This window comes from Podarcis pityusensis (assembly GCF_964106645.2).
Source record: "Podarcis pityusensis genome assembly, chromosome: 7".
Taxonomy (NCBI): Eukaryota; Metazoa; Chordata; class Lepidosauria; order Squamata; family Lacertidae; genus Podarcis; species Podarcis pityusensis.
The window spans coordinates 80,330,102-80,352,291 of NC_138031.1; the positions used below are offsets into that span (position 1 = coordinate 80,330,102).

General features: G+C 42.8%; 1 protein-coding gene across 1 annotated transcript in view; it reads left to right on the forward strand.

Annotated features, from left to right (window-relative positions):
• Window positions 1-22,190, forward strand: part of GABBR2 (gamma-aminobutyric acid type B receptor subunit 2) — a 305,881-nt gene that overhangs the window by 116,676 nt on the left and 167,015 nt on the right. Inside the window, exons 6-7 of the mRNA XM_081014706.1 lie at window positions 1,274-1,474; window positions 3,675-3,911. Of these exons, the coding sequence (XP_080870832.1) occupies window positions 1,274-1,474; window positions 3,675-3,911 (438 nt within the window). The remainder of the gene's footprint in view (window positions 1-1,273; window positions 1,475-3,674; window positions 3,912-22,190) is intronic.

Below are 22,190 nucleotides of genomic sequence, written 5' to 3' on the forward strand. Positions count from 1 at the left end.
AGAGAGGGAGAAAAAGAGGGGATCTCTGCAGACTTGGGTTTGGCCAATGCCTTGATGGGAGATAACTTGGGAACTCTATGTATGCCACCTTGACAATTGAAGGGAAAGCAATAAATTTTCCCAGCTGATGGACGAAAGGGCATGTTGGCTTTTGGACAAGGCAGAAGACTTTGAGAGGGCCTTAGCTAGAAATAAATGGACAGGCCATTTTGCAGGAAGCTACGCAACTACACATGCCAGGAGAGAGGGTGGCATGCTGTCAGCGCTGGCTCAGATGCAGCTCAGCATACAAGACTCAGTGTGTTTAATTCTTTATTTAGGTAAATGGCATACAGCTTGACAATGCTTCCCAGCCGGACTTGCTCCCATTAAGCAGTTGCCAGGACTGAAGGCCTCTGTGCTCTTCTCCCCCCTGAGACTCCTCAGCCAGAAGTTTCCCAAGCAGCCTTAAACTACGATGTTGGGGGGAACTGTGCTCTTTGTTCTGCCGCAGGCATAGCCCTCTGTGTCCTCGGAGGCAAAGGGGGAGGGGAGCTTAGTACAGTAGGGATGGCAAGCTCCTGGGCTGTTTCTGCAGACTCTGCTGCTTCCTCCTCTGCTTCATCTGCAGAGTCTGCACTGCTTTCTGCACCTGGCTCTTCTTGCTTGCCAAAGCCTGTAGCTTCTTCAGCATCCAACCATCCTCCCACCCCACTTCACCCTTGGACCTGTCCTCAGTGTCCCACCACCACTCCCCGGGCTCTGAGCCTCCCTCTTCTGAGGCTTCCCCAGATGGTACCTCCCAACATTCCTTGTCATCCAGACAATCCCTATCACATGCTGTGGGAGGGGAGAGTATTCCAGATCCCAACTAACAACTATCTTTATCCATATGGCTCAGCTTGAGTGACTGAGAAGGAGCAGACTTTCAGTCTTGCTCTTTTTCTCACTTTGGAGCCCCATTTCTTCTTGTTTACCTTTTGGCCATCAAGCCTATATATGGAAGCTCTTAATGCTTCTGCATTAGGCATATTAATTATGAAGTTGTTTGTATTATAGCAGTCCTCAGTTGATGGCATCTTCTTGTGTATCCAGTACAGATTCTAAGTTACGTATAAGTATATATTTAGGGTCTCCCTTGTTAAAACGTGTGTGTTCCTTTAGGTTCATTTCCCCCCAAAGAACGGTGTTTATTTTTAAGGAGTGGCTACCATAGCTGAGATTATTTAAACCTCTACAAGATTTTTTATATATGTTGTAACTCTTTCTCCCCTCTTTTATGTTTCCACTGTAGGCATTTAATGAAAAGATGTTTGGCCCGAAATATCAGTGGATCATTCCTGGGTGGTATCAGAGCCACTGGTGGGAAAAAGCTATTCCAAAGCTTAACTCATCTCACTGTCTCACCATGAACCTTCTTGGCGCCATGGAAGGGTACATTGGAGTGGATTTTGAACCTCTCAGTTCAAAACCGATCAAAACCATTTCAGGAAGGGTGAGTTTGATTTCCTTTTTATCATTTGGAGCATAATAAGGCATGCAAAAAAACTTCTGTCATAGTAGGTTTACAGCCCAGTCTTAAACTTTGAGGTGGCAGCGCAAAAGCAGGGCTTAAGGGTAGAGCATGGTTCCTCTAATGGGATTTTGCAAAAGGTTCTTGGATCAAGAACCACAGCAGGGCCGCTTTGGCCAGATTCAGGGCTTGTCAGAGTGGAAGCAGGATCTCCCTGAGGTGCTTCAAACTGAGGCAGTGATGTCCAACGTGCTTCAGGGTGCTTTTTGGGAGGGGAAAAAACCCCTGTCAAATATTAAAGTTATCCAGAAAAACAACAACCCTCTAGCATTATGCATCACTTTAAAATACTGTTGTACACCACCCCAATCTCAGAGAGGCCAGGAGTTCCAGGCACTTACTCAGAGTTCGGTTTTCTTGGAATGGGGGACAGCTGAGACTCTGGTGTCTTTAGGATATATGGTTTATTTACACATAGATGCAGCCTGAGCCTACAGTGGGTGGGGTAGGGGTGGGGCTGGGGAGGCACACAGCATTAACACTCCAAAGTGTCTTGCTTCTCCCATAGCCACAGCTTTGGATTCCACCAGAAATCAGGCATGGCTCTGTCTCTCCCTGGCTTCTGCCTGCTTATAGCTTCTAACTGAAATCAATAGGACAAGTTAGTAATGAAGGAAGTTCAAACTAAATCTGGTTCCAAGCAATTATTCTTAAATCAGTTTTCTCCAAACTAATGATACCAAAGGCACACTTCTTTTCTGAATTAAAATGGGGCACATGATTTATTTTGGCACCCAAAACATACTTTCAGAATGTAAATGGGTAACCGAGGGAACAACCTCAACTCTCTCCCTTTTGTCTTTCTAACTACCAGGCAGTTGAGGGAGTGGGGTGCTCATTTGCTCTTCTGGCACAGAGCTACTTCCTTACTTCCTTAACAACCCATACTTAGGATGTTACCTAAGTAGTGGCTGGCCTGGCCATTCCAGCAATTGGAACCTTGTTGGACCCAGGAATTAGAAAAGATTCAAGCATACAGCCTTTGCACTTCAGATGGGCAGAGGGGAGGGGCAAGGCAAGGCAACTTAAGTCAGCAGGTGTAATTTTTGGAAAATGTTCTATCAGAGGTGCTGCAAAGATTGAAGCAGAGAGGGAGAGGAAGAGAAAAAAATTATGTTGACTCTTGTTTATAAAAGCATGTACATATGCACCTCAATGGCGCATGGATATTATTAAATCGTTTTCTGTTAGTAAACACAAACAATTATTTTGAGCTCTGTTTAGCAAATGAATTTCACCATGGCAACAGTGCCCCAAACAACATGAGGAAGATCTTGCTTATTTTACACTTAATGTAACGAGTTTAGAACTTGCAATGTTGCGCCATTTCTGGAGTTGGCGTGATTGGACCATTCAATCACTCTTGGTGGAGAGACTCTGCAAAATTGCTTGCCCATGGAGGAGGGGTGTCCATTGAGCACCTGAATGAGTTACTGCCGTGGGTTTATCTCCTTCAAATCAAGAACTACCCCCACTACAGTAGCCCACTGAGAAGCATGAGGTTGTTCCCTCGGTTACCCATTTACATTCTAAAAGTATATTTTGGGTGCCAAAATAAAGCATGTGCCCCATTTTAATTCAGAAAAAAGAGTGTGCCTTTGGTATCATTAGTTTGGAGAAAACTGATTTAAGAATAATTGCTTGGAACCAGACTTCGTTTGAACTTCCTTCATTACTAACTTGTCCTATTGATTTCAGTGGACCCAAGTGCAAGTAATTTAGTTTGGTAGGTCTAGACAAGTCATTTTTAATGCAAGTCTACATCCACACCATAAATTCAAAGCACATTGCTTCTTTGAAAGAATCCTGGGAACTAGTTTGTTAAGAGTGCGGGGTACTTTATCCCTGTGAGGGACAAACTACAGTTCCCAGAATTGTTTTCAGGAAACCACATGCTTTAAATATGCTTTAAACATATTGTGGGGATACGACCTGAGTCACTAGTTGCCTTGATGGCACAATATTACACGATGAATGATAAAATTGTATTTTTCTGCCCTGAAATGCTTCTCATTATTTCTTGAGCTCCACAGGTCTCTTAAGGGCTTCCATGGCTTTTGACGTTTTGGGCACAGATTTTAACATGCTGATCAGTGAACTGGCCTTGTATTCTTTTACACAGACACCACAGCAGTATGAAGAGGAGTATGATCAAAGGCGAGGGAATGTTGAGCCAAGTAAGTTCCATGGCTTTGCTTATGATGGAATTTGGGTAATTGCCAAAACACTTCAGCAAGCAATGAAGATTCTCAATGCCACCAACAGAAACCAAAAAATTGAGGACTTTAACTACACCAACAAAGAACTTGGAAAAATTTTCCTAGATGCAATGAATCAGACCAGCTTCTTTGGTGTAACGGTAAGCCTGCCTTCATTATTTTAAACTGAAGTCTGGTAGCAGTCTCTTCCCTGGGCACTATATCAGCTGCCGGTTATTAGAAATAGAAACGTCTGTTGTGAAAAGTACTTCAGAAAAGAATATTTTGAGTGCTGAATCAAAGTTTAGTTGCTTTGTGGGTGTTTATTCCAGCAAGGCCTTCAGGGAAAATCTGCCCTCAGTCAAGATAATCAGGGTATTAGGGAGTAACTGGGTATGGATTTTCTCCTAGGCTTTTGTAAAAAGTTAGGGAATAGATGGGTTTTAACCCCACGTTGGGCAGGGGGTTGGACTAGATGACCCCCGTGGTCCTTTCCAACTCTACAATTCTGTGAGTCTATGATCAGAGCTAGCGGGTTGTGATTAGTCTTACTGCAGTTTGAAAAGGTGCATATATAATTAGGGAATCGTTTTCTCCAGCTGCAACTCAGGTGATTGCTTTTTCCAAACTAATTGGCAGTAACCATGTATTAGACTAAGAGCCATTCTGCCCTATGTATTTGAGGTGTACATCTAAGTTTATATAAATGAACTTTAAAAAAAACCACATAAACAAAATGTAATCAACGTTCGTCAGGGAGTCTGCTGAGAGTACACCAACAGGTGGTAAAACTGGACTTGGTTGTCTCCTAATTCCTCTCACCACCTGAGAGGAAGAAGACATCAGTGGTTTTCTTCTTCCTTATGCTTAGACATCATATCTCTTCTGAGGGGAACTTCGGTCCACACACTGTCTGTTAGCATTTCAGCACCTTGTGCTTTTGAAGACAGTCTCTGGGACCATCTATGAGGGAATGCCATTGCTAGTTCCTACTTCTGTCTTTATGGTTTGGCTGTGGGGTTTGTTTCATTCATCGTTTTAATATATGCTGGATCATTAAATTTGTAAGGCCCCTCAGAGATCATCTTTCATTTAGAAGGCAGAATAAACACATGCACAATAATAATCTATGTAAATTAATGACGGGGAGCAGTTGAATGTGGTCTTCTCGTGCGGAGATGACCCGCATCCCAGCCATAATGTGCAGACCCATATACCATGTGCTAGGGATCTCTGCCCCCTTCCTGGTGGCCACCATCTGGAAGGTGGTAATCTGCAGCGCAACTGCTGCCATTCATATCATAAGGATTTCTGCGCAGCTCATAGTTAGACTGGAATTCACTAGCGCAAATTTTAGTATTGGCTGCCAACTTAGACAGCTCTGAAAGGGGATTGTACAAACTCATGGAGAATAAGGCTGTCTGTGGATGCTGTTCATTATGGATACACATGACCTCTGGTCAAATACCAGTTGCTGGGGATCACTAATACTGTTGCACCCATGCCCTGCTTTTAAGCTTCCCATAAACATCTGATTGGCCACTGTGAACATATAACGCTGGACTACATGAGCCTTTGGTCTGATCCATAAGAGCTCTTTTTGTATTACTACATGGGTACAGGGATCACTTGTATGTTTTTTATTTATCAATTTATTGATTTCTATTTATGAACCATTTCCCATAAACTGTCTCGGAAGCCATTTAACACTAAAAGCAGTTACAGCAGTTACAGATATGAAATATTATATATGAATTAGGAAAAGATAAAAGACCCCTGGATGGTTAAGTCCGGACAAATTCGACTGCTCATCTCTGCTTTCAGGCTGAAGGAGCTAGCATTTGTCCACAGACAGCTTCTATGGGTTATGCCAGCATGACTAAACCGCTTCTGGTGGATGGAAACGCCATTTACTTTGCCGCCGCAGTGGTACCTGTTTATCTACTTGGCACTGGTACGCTTTCAAACTGCTAGGTTGGCAGGAGCTGGGACAGAGCAACAGGAGCTCACCCCATTGCGTGTATTCGAACTGCCGACCTTACGATTGGCAAGCCCAAGAGGCTTAGACCATACACGAGTCCTATATATATATGAATATCATATATAATAACAGTTCCAAATCTAGTGCAGATGTAGGCTGGGATGAAAGCTTTCACTTAAAATGCCTTTCGAAAAAGTTGTTAATTGTGCCTTTAGAAGTGCTACTGTATCTCACTGGGGCTAGGACCCTTGGTACCAGCAGAAATATTTATGGATTGGATCTAGGTGTCTTCCATCTAATGTCTGGAAATACCCAGAGACCTGTGATGTGCTGAACTTCTCAGTATGTTAGAAGCCTCTGGGCATGCTCAGACAGGCTTAGCCACTCTTGAAATTAGAGCGCAGCAGCACTGAATTATTTTCCCTGGCAAAACTTTTCGGTGTTTTTACTTATCCACAGTTGCTTTTGCAACAACTGCCAGCTTGAGCAATTAAGGAAGTGGGAAATCTGCTTTCAAGCTTTTAACAGGTGCTTAGGTATATCCCTTAATCAATCTAGGCTGTTGGACTTCATGGTAGAGTTTCTCTACGTTTCTACACTCATGTCAACTGCAAAACAGAAAAAAGAGGCATTGGGCAAAAAAATCGGTCTCACCGGTGATCTTCTGGAAAGCCAACCAAAAGAAAAATTAAATAGGGAGCAACCTTTACGATAGCTAATGAGCTTGACAAGCAGAAGGGATGTAAATATTTTATGGGCTTCCCAGTTCGGTTCCTTGTAAAGGTCGGTCAGGAAGTGCATCCGTTTTAAAGCATGCAAGAAGCCTTTTAAATAGCCACATTGATGTACACAATTCCCCAGGGGAATTTTTTTCCTGGCTTGGCTTTTTCTCTGAGAGAAAACAACAAGGCATCTATAGACCACGCCTTTGCTTAAGGATCAGTATTGCCATACAGCAGGCATGCTCTGGGAGAAATGTACACATGCTTGAAATCCCTGAGGAAATTCATAAGAAGTTCAGAATAATCGCCATGCTTCCCCGCTCTCCTGTTCCAACTAGGATAAGAGGGTCTCTGCTGTGCTGGGAAAGATCTAGGAAGAACTAACTTAGGAGGAGAGGGCAGCCAGCAGCAGGATGCAGTAGCAAGGCACAAAACCAGTCTTTCTCAAACTTAGGTCTCTGGCTGTTGCGGGATTTCTTCTCCACTGATCTCTGACCACTGGTCCTAGGGATGATGGGAGCTGTAGTCCAACAACAGCAGGGGACCCAAGTCTGAGAAACACTTCCAGAAGATAGAGAGCTCAGATACTGCAAAACCTGGGAAAACTCTTGAGGAAGTTGACCCTACCAAATATGAAGTGCAATAGAGAGCTACTTACACATTCTATCAAATGGGTGGTCACATTTAACATACAGGATGTTATTTTTTTAGGGAGCAAGTGGGGAGCCAGATCAGGATCACAGGAAGGCAAATTAATCCTCTCACCCCATGCCATGGATCGAATTAAAATTGCATCCTCACTAGCTGTTGTTTACTGCATGGAGGAGGTGGCCATTGGCACTAAAAGCAGCCTCTCTCCTCTCGTAAATAGCAGCTTGGGTGGGATGCATAGGCACCAGCTCCTGGGGAATGATGCACTCTGGGGGCTCCACAATGTTTTTTTGAGGGCCCTGGGCCCCCTTAAGGGCTGCATGTACAGCAGGACATCATACGATGTCAGGATGTCAAGTGATGTTGCGTCGGGCCACCTCAGTGATCTGGAGAAGCTGGCGTCTCTGGCAGGGTGCATGGGCTGATACTCTTTGGTAAGAGTGATGAGAAGAATCACATTTTCCTCTCTAGCTTGGAATGGAAAAGGGGCAGAGATCATCCCTCCAGTTTCTGTGCTGTGCTGAGAACCACGGCTCGATTACACAAGGGATCCCTGTGCTTGGGGCCAGAGCCTTGTAACAATTCATTATTTATTTCAAGAATTTGTATAATGCTTAATCACAGCAGTGCAAAAGAGCCCCAATACAATAAGACTAAGACCAAGTTGAAACTGTGGCACTGACGGGCACCTAGCAAGCGCCAATACAAATCTCATGGAGACCAGGGTTGGCTGTTTTGGCATGGGGCAACAAAGTGATTCTGAGAGTCTGATGTTGTTGTTGTTTAGTCGTGTCCGACTCTTCGTGACCCCATGGACCAGAGCACGCCAGGCACTTCTGTCTTCCACTGCCTCCCGCAGTTTGGTCAGACTCATGCTGGTAGCTTCGAGAACACTATCCAACCATCTCGTCCTCTGTTGTCCCCTTCTCCTTGTGCCCTCCATCTTTCCCAGCATCAGGGTCTTTTCCAGGGAGTCTTCTCTTCTCATGAGGTGGCCAAAGTATTGGAGCCTCAGCTTCATGATCTGTCCTTCCAGTGAGCACTCAGGGCTGTTTTCCTTCAGAATGGATAGGTTTGATCTTCTTGCAGTCCATGGGACTCTCAAGAGTCTCCTCCAGCACCATAATTCAAAAGCATCAATTCTTCGGCCATCAGCCTTCTTTATGGTCCAGCTCTCACTTCCATAAATCACTACTGGGAAAACCATAGCTTTTACTATACGGACCTTTGTTGGCAAGGTGATGTCTCTACTTATTAAGATCTGATGACCAGGTGCCAAAACATGCCTTCAAAATGTATTTTGCCATTCTGAGCTAATTCCTCTTCAACAAGCCTATGGGAAGATTATTTCTCTTGAGTCTGATGAGTGAGGGGTCCTGGGCTGATGATCCGGGCTAGTGGTCAGTATCACTGAGGTCAGCGGACTGAGGCTCAACACCATCTTCCTGTCAAAGTTGTCAATGACCAAAAATAAAACCTGGAGCCAGTGGCCAGTGCCGGCAAAGTAATGCACTCAGGGGCAACTGCAGAGGAAAGGCTTGTGATTTAAAACGCCCATCACTGCTATCATGTCAATGCATTTCTGCTGAAGCCAAATGGCTTCTTCCCTTCCGCAAAGACTGTTAGCAATCTCATGTGCAGAGCAGCAGATTAATTCTTCTTCAGCGCGCTCAAATAAAGGACATCATTTAAAATAAGAGCATCTGGCAAGTTTGCAGATATTTTTTTTTGCAGTCTGTTTATGATGAGACCTTTTCTAACCCTAGAGTAATTTCATGATCTGTCCCTCAGCAGAGCAGCAATCCTTGCAGCTAAGTCATTTGCTAACCAAACATTTATCTGCACTTGGATGCTCAAGAACTGCCTGAGGTACAAGAGCTATTAGTATATTCTGAAATGCTTTATAAATTCTGTGTGCCTTATATGTGTGTTTTTGTTAATGAATGGAAAGCTAGTAGCCTGTAGGAAAGATTTTTTTGTCGCAACCATAAAGGAATTCTAATCGCCGATTGCATTATAATACATTAACATAGCCTCTGAGAATCTTAGGCTATGTTTAAGCCAGTGGAAGGTTTTCTCTGTGGCACATATGGCATTAAAGTGGTTGGATAAGATACGGGGCTGTTGACATACCACATTCCTAACGTATATACCTAAAAATGTGAATGTGACAAGTGATTTGCAAACTCGTATTGGTCCAATTATTAAAGCCCTGGGATTGGCTACAACTCCCTGTTGAGTCTACATTCAGCAGTAAACCAGGGTCTGTTGCTGTGTAATTTATGAAACAGCCTGAGAGTTCTTGTTTCCCAACACTTCCTAGTGTCATAATAAATGGTGTCTGGTACATACATTATGGGTCTGCCTTAACTGCCAAGAAACAGCTGCAGAAAAATGTGGGATGCAAGTTTCATTTAAATGAGTGTGCACTTTTTTTTTGTTTTTGCCGAAAGCTGGATGCTAGGATATTTGCATACTAAACTGGGCCTTTACTCTTAGGTTATTTGGTGATGTGCATAGCACTGACTACCCTGCCTTCATAATCTGGTAGATGTTTTCTGGTGCTGCAGATTATTCTTATCCCATGAATTAGGCACTCACATCTATATATTTTAGCATATAGTATATTGTGTCGCATTCCAACTTTGTCATGTACATTACCTATAGAATCCTTATGCCAACCCTGTAAGACAGGTCATTATTATTTATCTCTATATTGCTGGTTGAGGCTGAGACAACAGTGTCTTTCTTAAAACCATCTAATAAGGATGTGGCTATGAAAGGACTTGGAGACTCATCTTCTACCTTAGCCCAGGCACCCCCAGACTTGGCCCTCCAGCTGTTTTGGGACTACAATTCCCATCATCCCTGACCACTGGTCCTATTAGCTAGGGATGATGGGAGTTGTAGTCCCAAAACATCTGGAGGGCCGGGTTTGGGGGTGCCTGATTTAGCCACTACACTACAGCAATTTTGGTTTCTTTTGTAGGAGTGTAATATGGTAGGGGACCTTTGTATAAATGCACAATAACACAGCCATCCTATGCTCATTTACTGAGTGGCAGTGGTTTATTTGTGGAAAAAGGATGCCGGTACTCTGGGCAGTTGCCCTGCGTGCAAAATTTCCTTGGGGCCAGGAAAAACAATTACATACAAAACAATTACCGTATTTTTCGCTCTATAAGACGCACCAGACCACAAGACGCACCTAGTTTTTGGAGTAGGAAAACAAGAAAAAAAATATTCTGAATCTCAGAAGCCAGAACAGCAAAAGGGATTGCTGCGCAGTGAAAGCAGCAATCCCTCTTGCTGTTCTGGCTTCTGTGATAGCTGCACAGCCTGCATTCGCTCCATAAGACACACACACATTTCCCCCTACTTTTTAGGAGAGAAAAAGTGAGTCTTATACAGCAAAAACTATGGTACATGTTTTAATGGAACTTCATTAAGATCTTGGTATATAGTTGTTACATGATGCGTGATAATTAAATGACTTGCTGAAACACCATACCTCTTTCTGTACTCTCAGTACCTTGACTGTGCCTGTCTTTTTTCACCACAGGGTCATACCATCCAAGAGAGCCTGGTTTTGGAAAGGAGGCAGCAAGGCTCCAGGATCCTGTCAGAGCCTCACACCTCCTTCCCCAACTCCAGGAAGCATTTGCCCAGCTTAAGAAAGGAGGTGTGATGCTCTGAGAAGATCCAAGAGCCCTCCTGCCTCCTCCCCCCCCCCCAAAAAGGTGGCAGTACTGCTTACAGCTAGGGAAAAAAGCACTGCTAAGCAGAAGTATAATTGTTTTCAGGGCATTTTACTTCCACTTACATATGGTTAAAAGGTAAAGGGACCCCTGACTATTTGGTCCAGTCGTGACCGATTCTTTATCAGCCGAGGGAGCTGGCATACAGCTTCCGGGTCATGTAGCCAGCATGACTAAGCCGCTTCTGGCGAACCAGAGCAGTGCACGGAAACGCCGTTTACCTTCCCGCTGGAGCGGTACCTATTTATCTACTTGCACTTTGACATGCTTTTGAACTGCTAGGTTGGCAGGAGCAGGGACCGAGCAACGGGAGCTCACCCCGTCGCGGGGATTCAAACCGCCGACCTTCTGATCGACAAGTCCTAGGCTCTGTGGTTTAACCCACAGCGCCACCCGCATCCCTTTTACATATGGTTACAACTATGTAAATAATGCTAGACCATTATTCCAGTTAACCTCAAATTTCCCTAGTTCTTATATGTCTTCAGAACCAGGGCTAGATTAGAGGGCACCTTGGGCAATGCCACCCTGGTGGGGCCCTCCATGCAAATGTCACAGGAAGTGGCAGGGTAGGTGGGAAGCTGCCATGGGGATGGATGGCGGCATATGGACAGGTGTTCCAAAACGAAGTATTGGGAGAGGCAGCAACTGTCTGCCACCACCGTCCTTTGGCAAGTTGTAAAACTCTCTACACCTGTTCTTGGGCGTCTACACTGCCTGCTTTCTCCAGAATGAGCATTGCACATTTACTGCTGCTGCGGAGAATTGAAACGACAAAACGCAGTGTTGTCCTTGTTTGTCACTCTGTCTTATTTGTCCAGGGTGATCATTCGTGGTGATTTTTTCCAGACTAAAAATGCAGTATCGGCTTGTCTACTTACTGAGGCTTCTCCCTAAAGTGGTGCTTGAATTAGTAATTTCCTCCTTGCCCCTTCCTTTGAAAGCAGCTCCTGCTTCTTAGCTACTGAGGCGGCATACACTGCATAAATTTAAAGCACATTTTAAGCATCAGTCCCTCAACCAAAGGATATAGAGAACCATAGGGGGGGGTGTGGGTGGGTGGGTGGGTGTGTTACGGTTGCTGGGATTTGCAGCTTTCCAATGGGTAGACTACAGTTCTTGAGATTATTTGAGAGAGGGAATGTGCTTTAAATGTATGTGTGTACACAGCCTTAGTTTCTCCCTATTCACTGTCATTTACATGGTATTCCTGAATCAGCTCCAGTAGGTTTCTATGGCTTGGGGTGGGGTAGTCTGAACAATCACCCACACTCTCCCCCCCCCCCGCTCCCCTTCATGGTAGTAATCCATTAAGAAATCATAAAAAAATGAAACAAAATAATTAATTGGTAGTAGTTCCTTCTGCAAAGAGGAAAGCAGTAATTAAAACTCCCCTCCCAAAGAAAACAGGAGCTCGCTCTAATTAAAGTGTTGATTCATGAACGCCACTGTCACAAGAGCGAACAGGAAGAAACTAATTAGGGTCAGTAGCTGAAAAACAGACGCTGCTTTCAAAGAAAGGAGCACCAGAGGAAACTATATATTAAAGTTGGGAGTGATAAGTGGGGTCTTTGTGGATTACAAAGCATATATCACAAGCCAATCGTAGCCCCATGGTGTTGATGACCAGGTGGGTGTTGAAATGGTGCACAGTCACCCCATTGGTGGAGGGGTGGGGGGCGGTCTTCAAAGCGACAGAGGCCCTTCACCAAATCTGGTGCTAAACTGCTGCCAGTACTTCCCTTGCTGCTGGTAGACTGTGGAAAGCTATGAATTGTGGGCATCTCAGGGTTGGGGGGGCCGGATGCCAGTGGCTTTGGATCAACAGGCCCATGGCCTGATTCTTTTATAAATATAATTTTTATTAAATTTTGTGTTTTGCAGTTTAAAATACTCATTTTACATTCTTAAAATATCAATGACTTCTCTTTTTCTCTTTCCCTGGTTCATCTTACATATCATAAATCACTGTATATTTTACAAAAAACTATACCATTCAGTATTCCATTATTGCATCCATCAAAATTTATTCACACTGTTGAATTTATCTTCATGCTGCCAACATATTTAGCTGTACAGTGGTACCTCGGGTTGCATACGCTTCAGGTTACAGACTCCGCTAACCTAGAAATATTACCTTGCGTTAAGAACTTTGCTTCAGGATGAGTACAGAAATCGTGCGGCGGTGGCGCGGTGGTAGCAGGAGGCCCCATTAGCTAAAGTGGTGCTTCAGGTTCAGAACTGTTTCAGGTTAAGAACAGACCTCCAGAACGAATTAAGGTCTTAACCCAAGGTACCACTGTACACAATCATTTCCCATATATTCAATAAACATTGTCAAGTCTTCTTTAAACGTATGTTCTTCTTGTTCTCTTAGTCTGTATGTTAAGTCTGCAAGTTGTGCATATTCTGTCAACTTAAGTTGCCAATCTTCTTTGGTTGGGACCTCACAGTAGTAGCATACATAAATCACCTTTTTTGACTCCTGGGAATTTCAGTCTGAATTATCCCCAACAGAAAGGACTCTGGTTTTTTTGGGAAAGTACTTTCAAACATTTTTTTCCAATTCATTTTTTTCCAATTCAATACTCTTTTACCCTTTTACAAGTCCACCACATATGAAAGACCATTCCCTCCATCTCTTTGCATCTCCAGCACTTACCATATTTTTCGCTCTATAAGACGCACCAGACCATAAGACGCACCTAGTTTTTGGAGGAGGAAAACAAGGAAAAAAAATCTGAATCCCAGAAGCCAGAACAGCAAGAGGGATCGCTGCTTTTGCTGTGCAGCGATCCTTCTTGGTGTTCTGGCTTCTGGGATAGCCGTGCGAAGCCTCCTCAGGGCAGCGGGATGAAGGCTCCCCCTGCCCTGAAGAGGCTTCGCGCAGCTAAGCCAAAAGCTAGAACAGCGAGAGGGAGCGCTATGCAGCGATCCCTCTTTCTGTTCTGGCTTCTGGGATAGCTGCGCAGCCAGCATTCACTCCATAAGATGCACACACATTCCCCCTTACTTTTTAGAAGGGGAAAAGTGCATCTTATAGAGCGAAAAATACGGTATCTGATTCAGTCTTAAACATCTTAGCAAGCCTACTTGGAGTTAAATACCATCTGTGAATCATTTTCAGGTGGCCTGGTTCTTGGATTCCTTAGCTAAGTGCTGTGGTTTAAACTGAGTGGAAGGGAACCTGTCCCAGACTTCTGTACTGGTTGCCACAACCCAGGAGAGCTCTTGATGCAACAGCTGCTCAACCACTCCATGCCTCCTTGGCATCCCATAACAATTGCTCCTCTCAGATGTTGTCTGTGAGGATGGGTACCACCAGATTTTAGTGGGAAGTACATTAAAAAAAAAAAATGCAGCATAGAACCACCATTTTATTACTACCCAGCTGATTCCAGAAAAGCAAAGTGCTAAATAGTTCTAGTGTGAAATCATCCTTCATGTGTGAAGTGGAAACTGGGCCACCGGTATATTATAATATGGCCTCAGTCCCAAGTTCTTCGTTCGTGCCTAGTTCTGCCCAGGGGCACCTTTTGCTGGGGATTTCTGCAGCAAGGGGAGTTTACTGTGAAAGCGCTCTTTTTCAATGTAAAAATGATACCAACTGACAGCTTTTCACTAAAATAAAATCAAATGTTTGGATGCCTGCCTCAAAATGGGCCCAGATGCAATCTTCTGCACCTTTTCTAACACTGATACTTAAACCTCCTAACTTTTTGCCAGAGAACTATGAATGATATGCTTTGTGGTGATTATTGTAAATATTGGTAGATTTTTTTTTATTAACCCCCCCCCAAAAAAAAAATATTTAAAATTGGTTTTGAAAGCATTTAAAATTAATCTTTTTCTAAACTGTGAATGTGCAAAATGTTAAGACAGCTGTTTTGTTTCCTAAGTGGTACTCTTAGAAGAGAGAGTATGGAATCTTTTAAATTCTAGCAAAAAGAAAGTGAATTACAGTGGAACCTTGGTTGTCAAACGTAATCCGTTCCGGAAGACTGTTTGACTTCTGAAACGTTCGACAACTGAGACACAATTGCAGGTTGGCAAAATCCATTGGAAAAATGGAGAAACGTGCCTCAGAAGCCATTCGACTTCCGAGGTGCGTTCGAAAACGGAAGCATTCACTTCCGGGTTGTCGGTGTTCGAAAGCCAAAACGTTAGACTTCTGAAGTGTTCGAAGACCGAGGTTCAACTGTACTGTCTAGCAGGGCTATTCCGTACGCAAGAAGCTGATGTAAAATTAAGTTAAGCTGGGGTAAAGTATGCCAGATCCAGACTCCGTTCTGAAAAACCTGCCTCTAGATAGTGTTTGAGAATTATGTCCCATAGCTTTTCTGTGCCCTGAGCAGGAAACTCCTACTCAGCCCCAGAGGCCCTGAATCCTAACCCCACTCATTCTGGTGGAATCTACTTCAGGATTGCTCCCAAATCATTAAATAACATTTCGTCATCTGAATTGCGGATTTCCATGTAGAGTATTTCAACCTAGATTTTCCATGCAGGGTATTGCTATTCTATTTGGTACCCCCCAAATCAAGATCAACCACTCAAGGCCCTGTTGAACTAAGGTTCCAGCAGATGCCCTCAGCATATTTAGAGGGGAGATACCTGGGAATTCCCCATATGGAAAGCAGGTGGATTTATGGATGCAATCAGGTTGAGGATGTCGTGCATTACCTGCTACTTCTCCCCTTACATTCAATGCCCAGAGGAATTTATCACCTGTTCTTGACTGTCTCTCAGGCCAATCCCCCAGGAGGTGACAGTCGAGCTCCTAACTGATAAAGATCTACAGATTACACACCTGGTAGCCAAATTTGCTCTGGCAGCTAAGAAACTCGGTTCCGGATATGTTAATGCTCTCAATTTTATTTTATTTTTGAAAATTATGCTGTAAACCTTTTATGCTGTAAACTTTTTATAGAGTATGTTGTGCAATTTCAGAGGAAATCCTGGCCGTGCCCTCTGCTGTACTATTTTGACTATGCACAATAAATTGATTGATTGGTTGGTTGATTCCCATGCAGGGTATTCCATTGGAATTGGTATGAGCAGAAACGTGTTTGTGTAACATGAAATGATTCACACAATGCATTGTCTGTGAAGGTGCCTTATAAATATATATATACATATATTTATGCACACATGATGTCTTGACAAGCTCTATGTGAGGACTGGGAGGAAAGGTGATGGAAGGTGAAGAAGGGGCAATGGTCAGTTTGACACCATGCAGAATTCTAACGTAGCTGGAACAGCTACCAGTTTAAACTTAGCTTTCACGTTTGTCTTTTGCAGACGTAATTTGAAGGAGGTATAGGATGAAAATCTTTGGGCACATGGAAGTTTGAAGTTCTCACTGCATCCTCTTGTGCTCCTGAAAGAGCAAGCTGCTTTTCTGTCTTAAATGTTAACATGTAGAACCTCAACAGCAGAGCCTCTTTCTTTCTCTCTCTCTCTCTCTCTCTCTCTTTCAGTCTGGGGATTGTTGGCAGAGGCAACATTCACTGCCGTATCATTGCACAGAAATTGTGAAGCTGAACCATGCGATAGAATTTGGGTACTTAAAGTGACACAGTTTTGCCTGCCTCTAGGGAAATGAAGGTGGAGAGTGACTTCTGGGTCCTTGCAGAGTTCCCAGCTACCCTTTTAAGTGGAGGGTGTGTGGGGGGGGGACTTTAAAAAAGGGAGGAAGGGGCAAGGAATCCAAAGTCCATTGCAAAAGACTGTGGACTCAGGTCACCTCCTACTAACAACTCCCCCCCCGCCCCCCCCCCCCGCTGTGAGATTGTGGTTTGGGGGTGTGGAGTCAGTCTTGTGTTTTTCACATGGTGTGTGTTTAAAATCCACCTACCAGCTTCCCAAGACTTAAGAACGAAGATCCACAATGCACAAAAAGAAGTTCTTACTGAGAGAGATGTTGGGAAAGCATTAGAAAGGGTTGTGGGTTAAGATAATTACTGGAGATATAGACGTTTCGGAAATGAGACACTTTCTTTTGCGTTTGTTTTCTCTCCCCCCCCCTTTTCTCCCCCCTTCCCTGTTTCTACCTCTTGTTTAGACTTGACAGTCTGTCAAGATGCAAGTGATGGATTTTATCAGCACCGTCCCAGTTGTCAAATGCAAATATTTAGTCTGAGATGTAGAAACATGACATGTTAATTTTTAGATTATTCTCAGAGAAGATAACAAAGGAGAGAAAACTCATGTGAACCTTGCTTTGAGAGAAGGGAGGAGGACACATTTGCAGTCATCAGCTCTTCTGAGCACTTTTGAGAGATTTTGCTTAATGAAGCCTTTTTCTCTGTGGTGATATTTTAGTCGTATGTTGAATCATGGGCTTCAGCAACACACGTATTATGCAGTGTCTTTTCATATATATAGTTAATAATTACAGCCCATTTTTGCACAGCAATATTTTGATCTGCAGATTCTGAACTTTTATGTTATCCTACTTTTGCAGACCATGTTTCACATTGTTATTACCAATAAAGTAGCAGGGCTTAGTGGGGACATCCTACTAAGGACATTAATTTCTACAAATAAAACCCTCACAATGGAGGGAGGGGTTTGGTGGCAGGGTAAGTTCTCTAGGTGCTGGATGCTATCGGTGTGTTGAGTGCATATATTTTAATGGGCCTAAGTATCAATGAAGGCGGTCCCCAAAAAGGCAGTTTTGCTAGACAGGCCTATTTTTCAAATTTAAAGAACTTGTTCAATATGCCTGGGAAAAGGTTGAAGGACACCTGCTAAAATAAATGAACTCAGCAGGTCTCCTTGTGGTTAGGGTCTTGGACTGGAAGCTGCTTTTGAGTATCCTGTAGAATTAGTGGGTTTTAAATGTAATCAGTAAATAACCTGAAAGCGATTTTGAGAGCTAGTGGTGTGTGTGTGTTACTTTTGATACACTTGAGTTCCAGTTCCTGTTCAATTAATGGGTGGCCCTGGTTAAATCAACATCTTATAACCTAACTATTTCTTGTGAGAATAAAATGGACCAGTAAATGTGACAAATATTAAACAAACATAATCTTTCTCAGATTGGGGTTCGTTTGTTGGCAAGAGGCAGAATTAAATGGGCTTTCGCAATAATTGCAATGATGAAAGTTGACTTCTCTTCCTATTTAACAAGCATAAAGCCTGCATTTCACATCCCCCCTTTTTTTGCAATGAACCTGAATGCCAGTATATTAGAACAACTCCCCCACCCCAGTTTATTCCATGTGTCTTTTCTAGTTGGTAAAACTCTAGGAACGATGTGTGTGGAACAAATGCACAGATTGAATCACTATATACAGCATGCTCTAGTACAGCTTACTGTCTCCCTAAGGCCTTCCACCACTTTCATTTTTTAGCAATCCCCTTTTCTCCATCCTGCTGTCCTTTCCCTGCTGGCTCTGATATTAGGAGAATGCTGTAAGATCACAGTTAAATGTGCAGTGGGGCAGGGGGAGACAGACATTCAAGAGAAGTGTTTCAAATGACTGCATTTAGCTTTCCATGCTTGGCCAGTTTTCTAGTGGAAGTGCATTCTTCTTCCAGTGAAAGATCATAATAAAGAAATACGGCTATGGTAGATGAAGCAACAACTTGGCATTTAAAATAGCCAAATACAAATGCATCTGGTAGTAACATGTGTTTTAAAATAGTATAAAATTATATGCATCTCTTCCTCTTAGCAAGGGTAGAGGGGATTGCTTGAGGAAGAGGAGTGCCAACTTGGCTCCATGGCAGTGGGTGCTCGGGGCTGTGGGTGCCATGCAGCGTCCATGGCCCTGGCACTGAAATTGGTGGGTGCCCGGCCTCTTCATGGCCCCAGGGAGTTGGCACCTACATTGAGGAATTTGTTCCATGCAAATTCCGGCACAGACCAACTTGATCTGCGCCTCCCAGCGGGAGGCCCCATTAGCTAAAGTGGTGCTTCAGGTTAAGAACAGTTTCAGGTTAAGAACGGACCTCCAGAACGAATTAAGTACGTAACCAGAGGTACCACTGTATTGATGTTGTTAAGAGGTAATGTGATCCCTATTTTCATTTTTTTATATATAAAATATTTATTAAGATTTTACAATAAACATAGGTTTAAAAAAATTAAGAAAATTAAACCAAAGATTACACATAAACAGAAAAAGAAAAAAGATAACAAGAATAATACCAATGAAACAAGAACCTAAGATAATACCAAAAAAACAAGGACCTAAAAGAGAAAAAGGAAAATACAAAATACAAAAAACAGATGGCTAAAAAGAAAAAGAAAAAGAAAAAGAAAAAGAAAAAAAATTAAAAAAGAAAAATCCATTTTTCAATATCTTTAGGCTCATTTACTTATTTCCTTGACCTCCTCACACCTCCCCTTTTTGTATTCCCGTTTACAAAATCCTTTCAGCAAATCCTTACCCTCTTTCATTTATCTTTACTCTATATCTTAACCTATTATAACTATATATTTTCATCCATATAACAATCTATATTTGCATATTCTTATTAACCTTATTACCAAAACCACTTATTTCCATTCCAACATCATTTTAACATTCATTAATTTTACAGTATTTCTGCAAATAGTCTTTAAATTTCTTCCAATCTTCTTCCACCGACTCTTCTCCCTGGTCACGGATTCTGCCAGTCATTTCCGCCAATTCCATATAGTCCATCACCTTCATCTGCCACTCTTCCAGGGTGGGTAAATCTTGTGTCTTCCAATACTTTGCAATAAGTATTCTTGCTGCTGTTGTTGCATACATAAAGGAAGTTCTATCCTTCTTTGGCACCAATTGGCCGACTATGCCCAGGAGAAAGGCCTCTGGTTTCTTCAAGAAGGTATATTTAAGTACCTTTTTTAATTCATTATAAATCATCTCCCAGAAAGCCTTAATCCTTGGGCACGTCCTCCTATTTTCAGTGTGCTTCTTATTGTAGCTGTAATTCCGTTTAGCGCTGCCTTCCTCTCAAGTTACATTCATTTGTGGATGTGTCCTATGATTTGTGTTTTTTAGAAGTGGAGACTGTAAACCATGTGAACTTGTTAATCCTTCAACAATAACCACCCCACCCCAGTGAGCCACATAAAAGAGCTAATGAGCTGAGGTCAGGGTTGTGGTGTTGGGGTCCCTTTGTGCTGACTTGAAGCTTGCAGTTGGAGAGCTGGAGTCCCCACAAATTATTTGCTTCACTGTGTGTGATTGTGTGTGTTCCTGCTTCCTTTCTTTTGGGGCACAGGGGAAAGTGCATCCCTTCTGCGTGTGCTGGCATGAGTGTCTGTGGGCACAGTACAGCAAGGGAGGAAGAGTTGCAATAAAAGAAGGTTGCAGAGGAGACCTTGCTACACATGCCAGGCTGCCCTGCATTTAGGAGGATCACCTCCACATCCTCTTTCCCTTGTGCCTTCCTTCCCTGTCACCAGTGAAAAGCACAAAGAACTACTGTGCTAACACTGCTCTCTGCTATTTCCTGTGGGAATGTAAATACAGCGCTGACCCTTCCCTGGCGTGAGCAATACCTTTTGCTTGTGGCCTCGCTTCCTGGTTGTATGAAGTCCATGTCACTCCCATAACACAGAGGCTGCCGCCGCCTCTGAAATTAGGAAGCTGAAGTAGCCAGCGGTTGTTGGGTTGTTGTTTTTCAGTTCGTTCCCACGGCTTTCATAAGCCTTCAGAATAACCCGCCAGTTTCAAAGAATTTGTTTGTAGCCACATTCCGCTGTCTCATAGGGAACTGCTGGTTTGAAGGAGAAGAATGTCAGAAAGGCTTCTCTGATTCCCCAACACAAGGTTAATAGCCGAAGCTCCAAGAATTACTTGGCTGAGCTCTGTAGAGAAGTGGGAAGTTGTTTATAATGGAGGAACATAATGTCACAAGAAACATATAAAGGGTGTAGCTGAAAAAAAGCTGTAATGTGAATTTGAAAGTAGTTGCTTGTATATTTTTAATGTCTTACACTATTAGTAATATATTTAATTATTATTTTTGCCTCCTAATTACCAGGTGTGTTAATTGTGCACTGTGCAGTTTTATGAGGGACAGTGCTTAAGTGCCCTACTTGAAATTCTTACTGAAACTCTTTTTTACTTCCCTCAGAAATTTCCTTGATGTTTTGCTTCAGCAAAAACTTGAAGATTTTCCTAACTGGTTTAAAAACAACAACAACACTTTAGTCCAATTTAGTGGCAACTTGAATGGTAGTCCATCTGAGATATTCCTTTCTTGGCAATTCATTTGTATTCATAAAGTTGACTATGGATTTAATTACTGCTATATAACATTAACCCAGCACAATTTATGGATGTGTTCCTGAAAAGATGCAATCAGATTTTGCTCCCTTGTCTTATACAATTTATTCACTAAGACTTAGGGTGTGTTCACAATACCGCCTTAGACACTTGGCTAGAGATGCGTTAGAAATGGCTTAAGGACTCTCACCAGTGTGAAGCTGGTTTGAGAAACAATACATCATTATGTGTTATTTTACAACCAACCATAGGATGCAAATGCATTAAAATCCCAGTCCATGAAGTGAGTGCCCAATAAACAGGAACGTAAGCCTCACTGTAGCTCTCGCTTTAAAATTATGGTATATTTTCGCCTCAAAACAGCTCCTCTTTTCCCTGTGAAAATGAATAATAAAAGAACTCTTGCCTCTTCACTGACAGATTGGTCCATCCTTCTGATGTGTCCTTCTTCCAGTCCTGCCCCATCTAGCATTGCCTGCAGCTGCAAACCATTCCCTATACACACACAAGATTTAACCTGTTTTTAGCTATACAGGTCTTTCTGTGTACATCTGAATATGTGAAGTGAGAATGTTACAGAGATGTGCTTGAAAAATGTGTACTACACAATTATGCTTGAACAACTCTTCCTGTAAACAGTGGGGACTGAATCTGGAACTTTCTGAATGCAAAAAAAACCCAGATTAAAATTGCCTCAATATCTGTTGTGCATGTGTGAGATGATCCTGGCTAATGATGATCCCTTCAGAAGTTCACAGGTTGAGCAGAAAATACTATATACCGGTAATGACTGGATGATGTCTGCACCGAAGTATGTAATCAAAATATTTGGTTATCCTTCTGCAGTTGGCAATCTGGCTTAGAATGCAGACTCCTTTTTAAACCCGCATCCCTTCTGATTTGGAAAACACAGGGCAGTGCTCTCTTTTTGTCTCTCCCACCTTGTGGTTGATGTGTTAAATATGTTGCTTATATTGCTTGTGTAATCTGTTATTAGGTGCCATTACAATATTGTAGCAGACGCTCACAGAAATCAGGAGAGATATGAAAACAGATCATCCTTCCTTTCTTTTCTCTGATAGTGAGGGAGAAACAT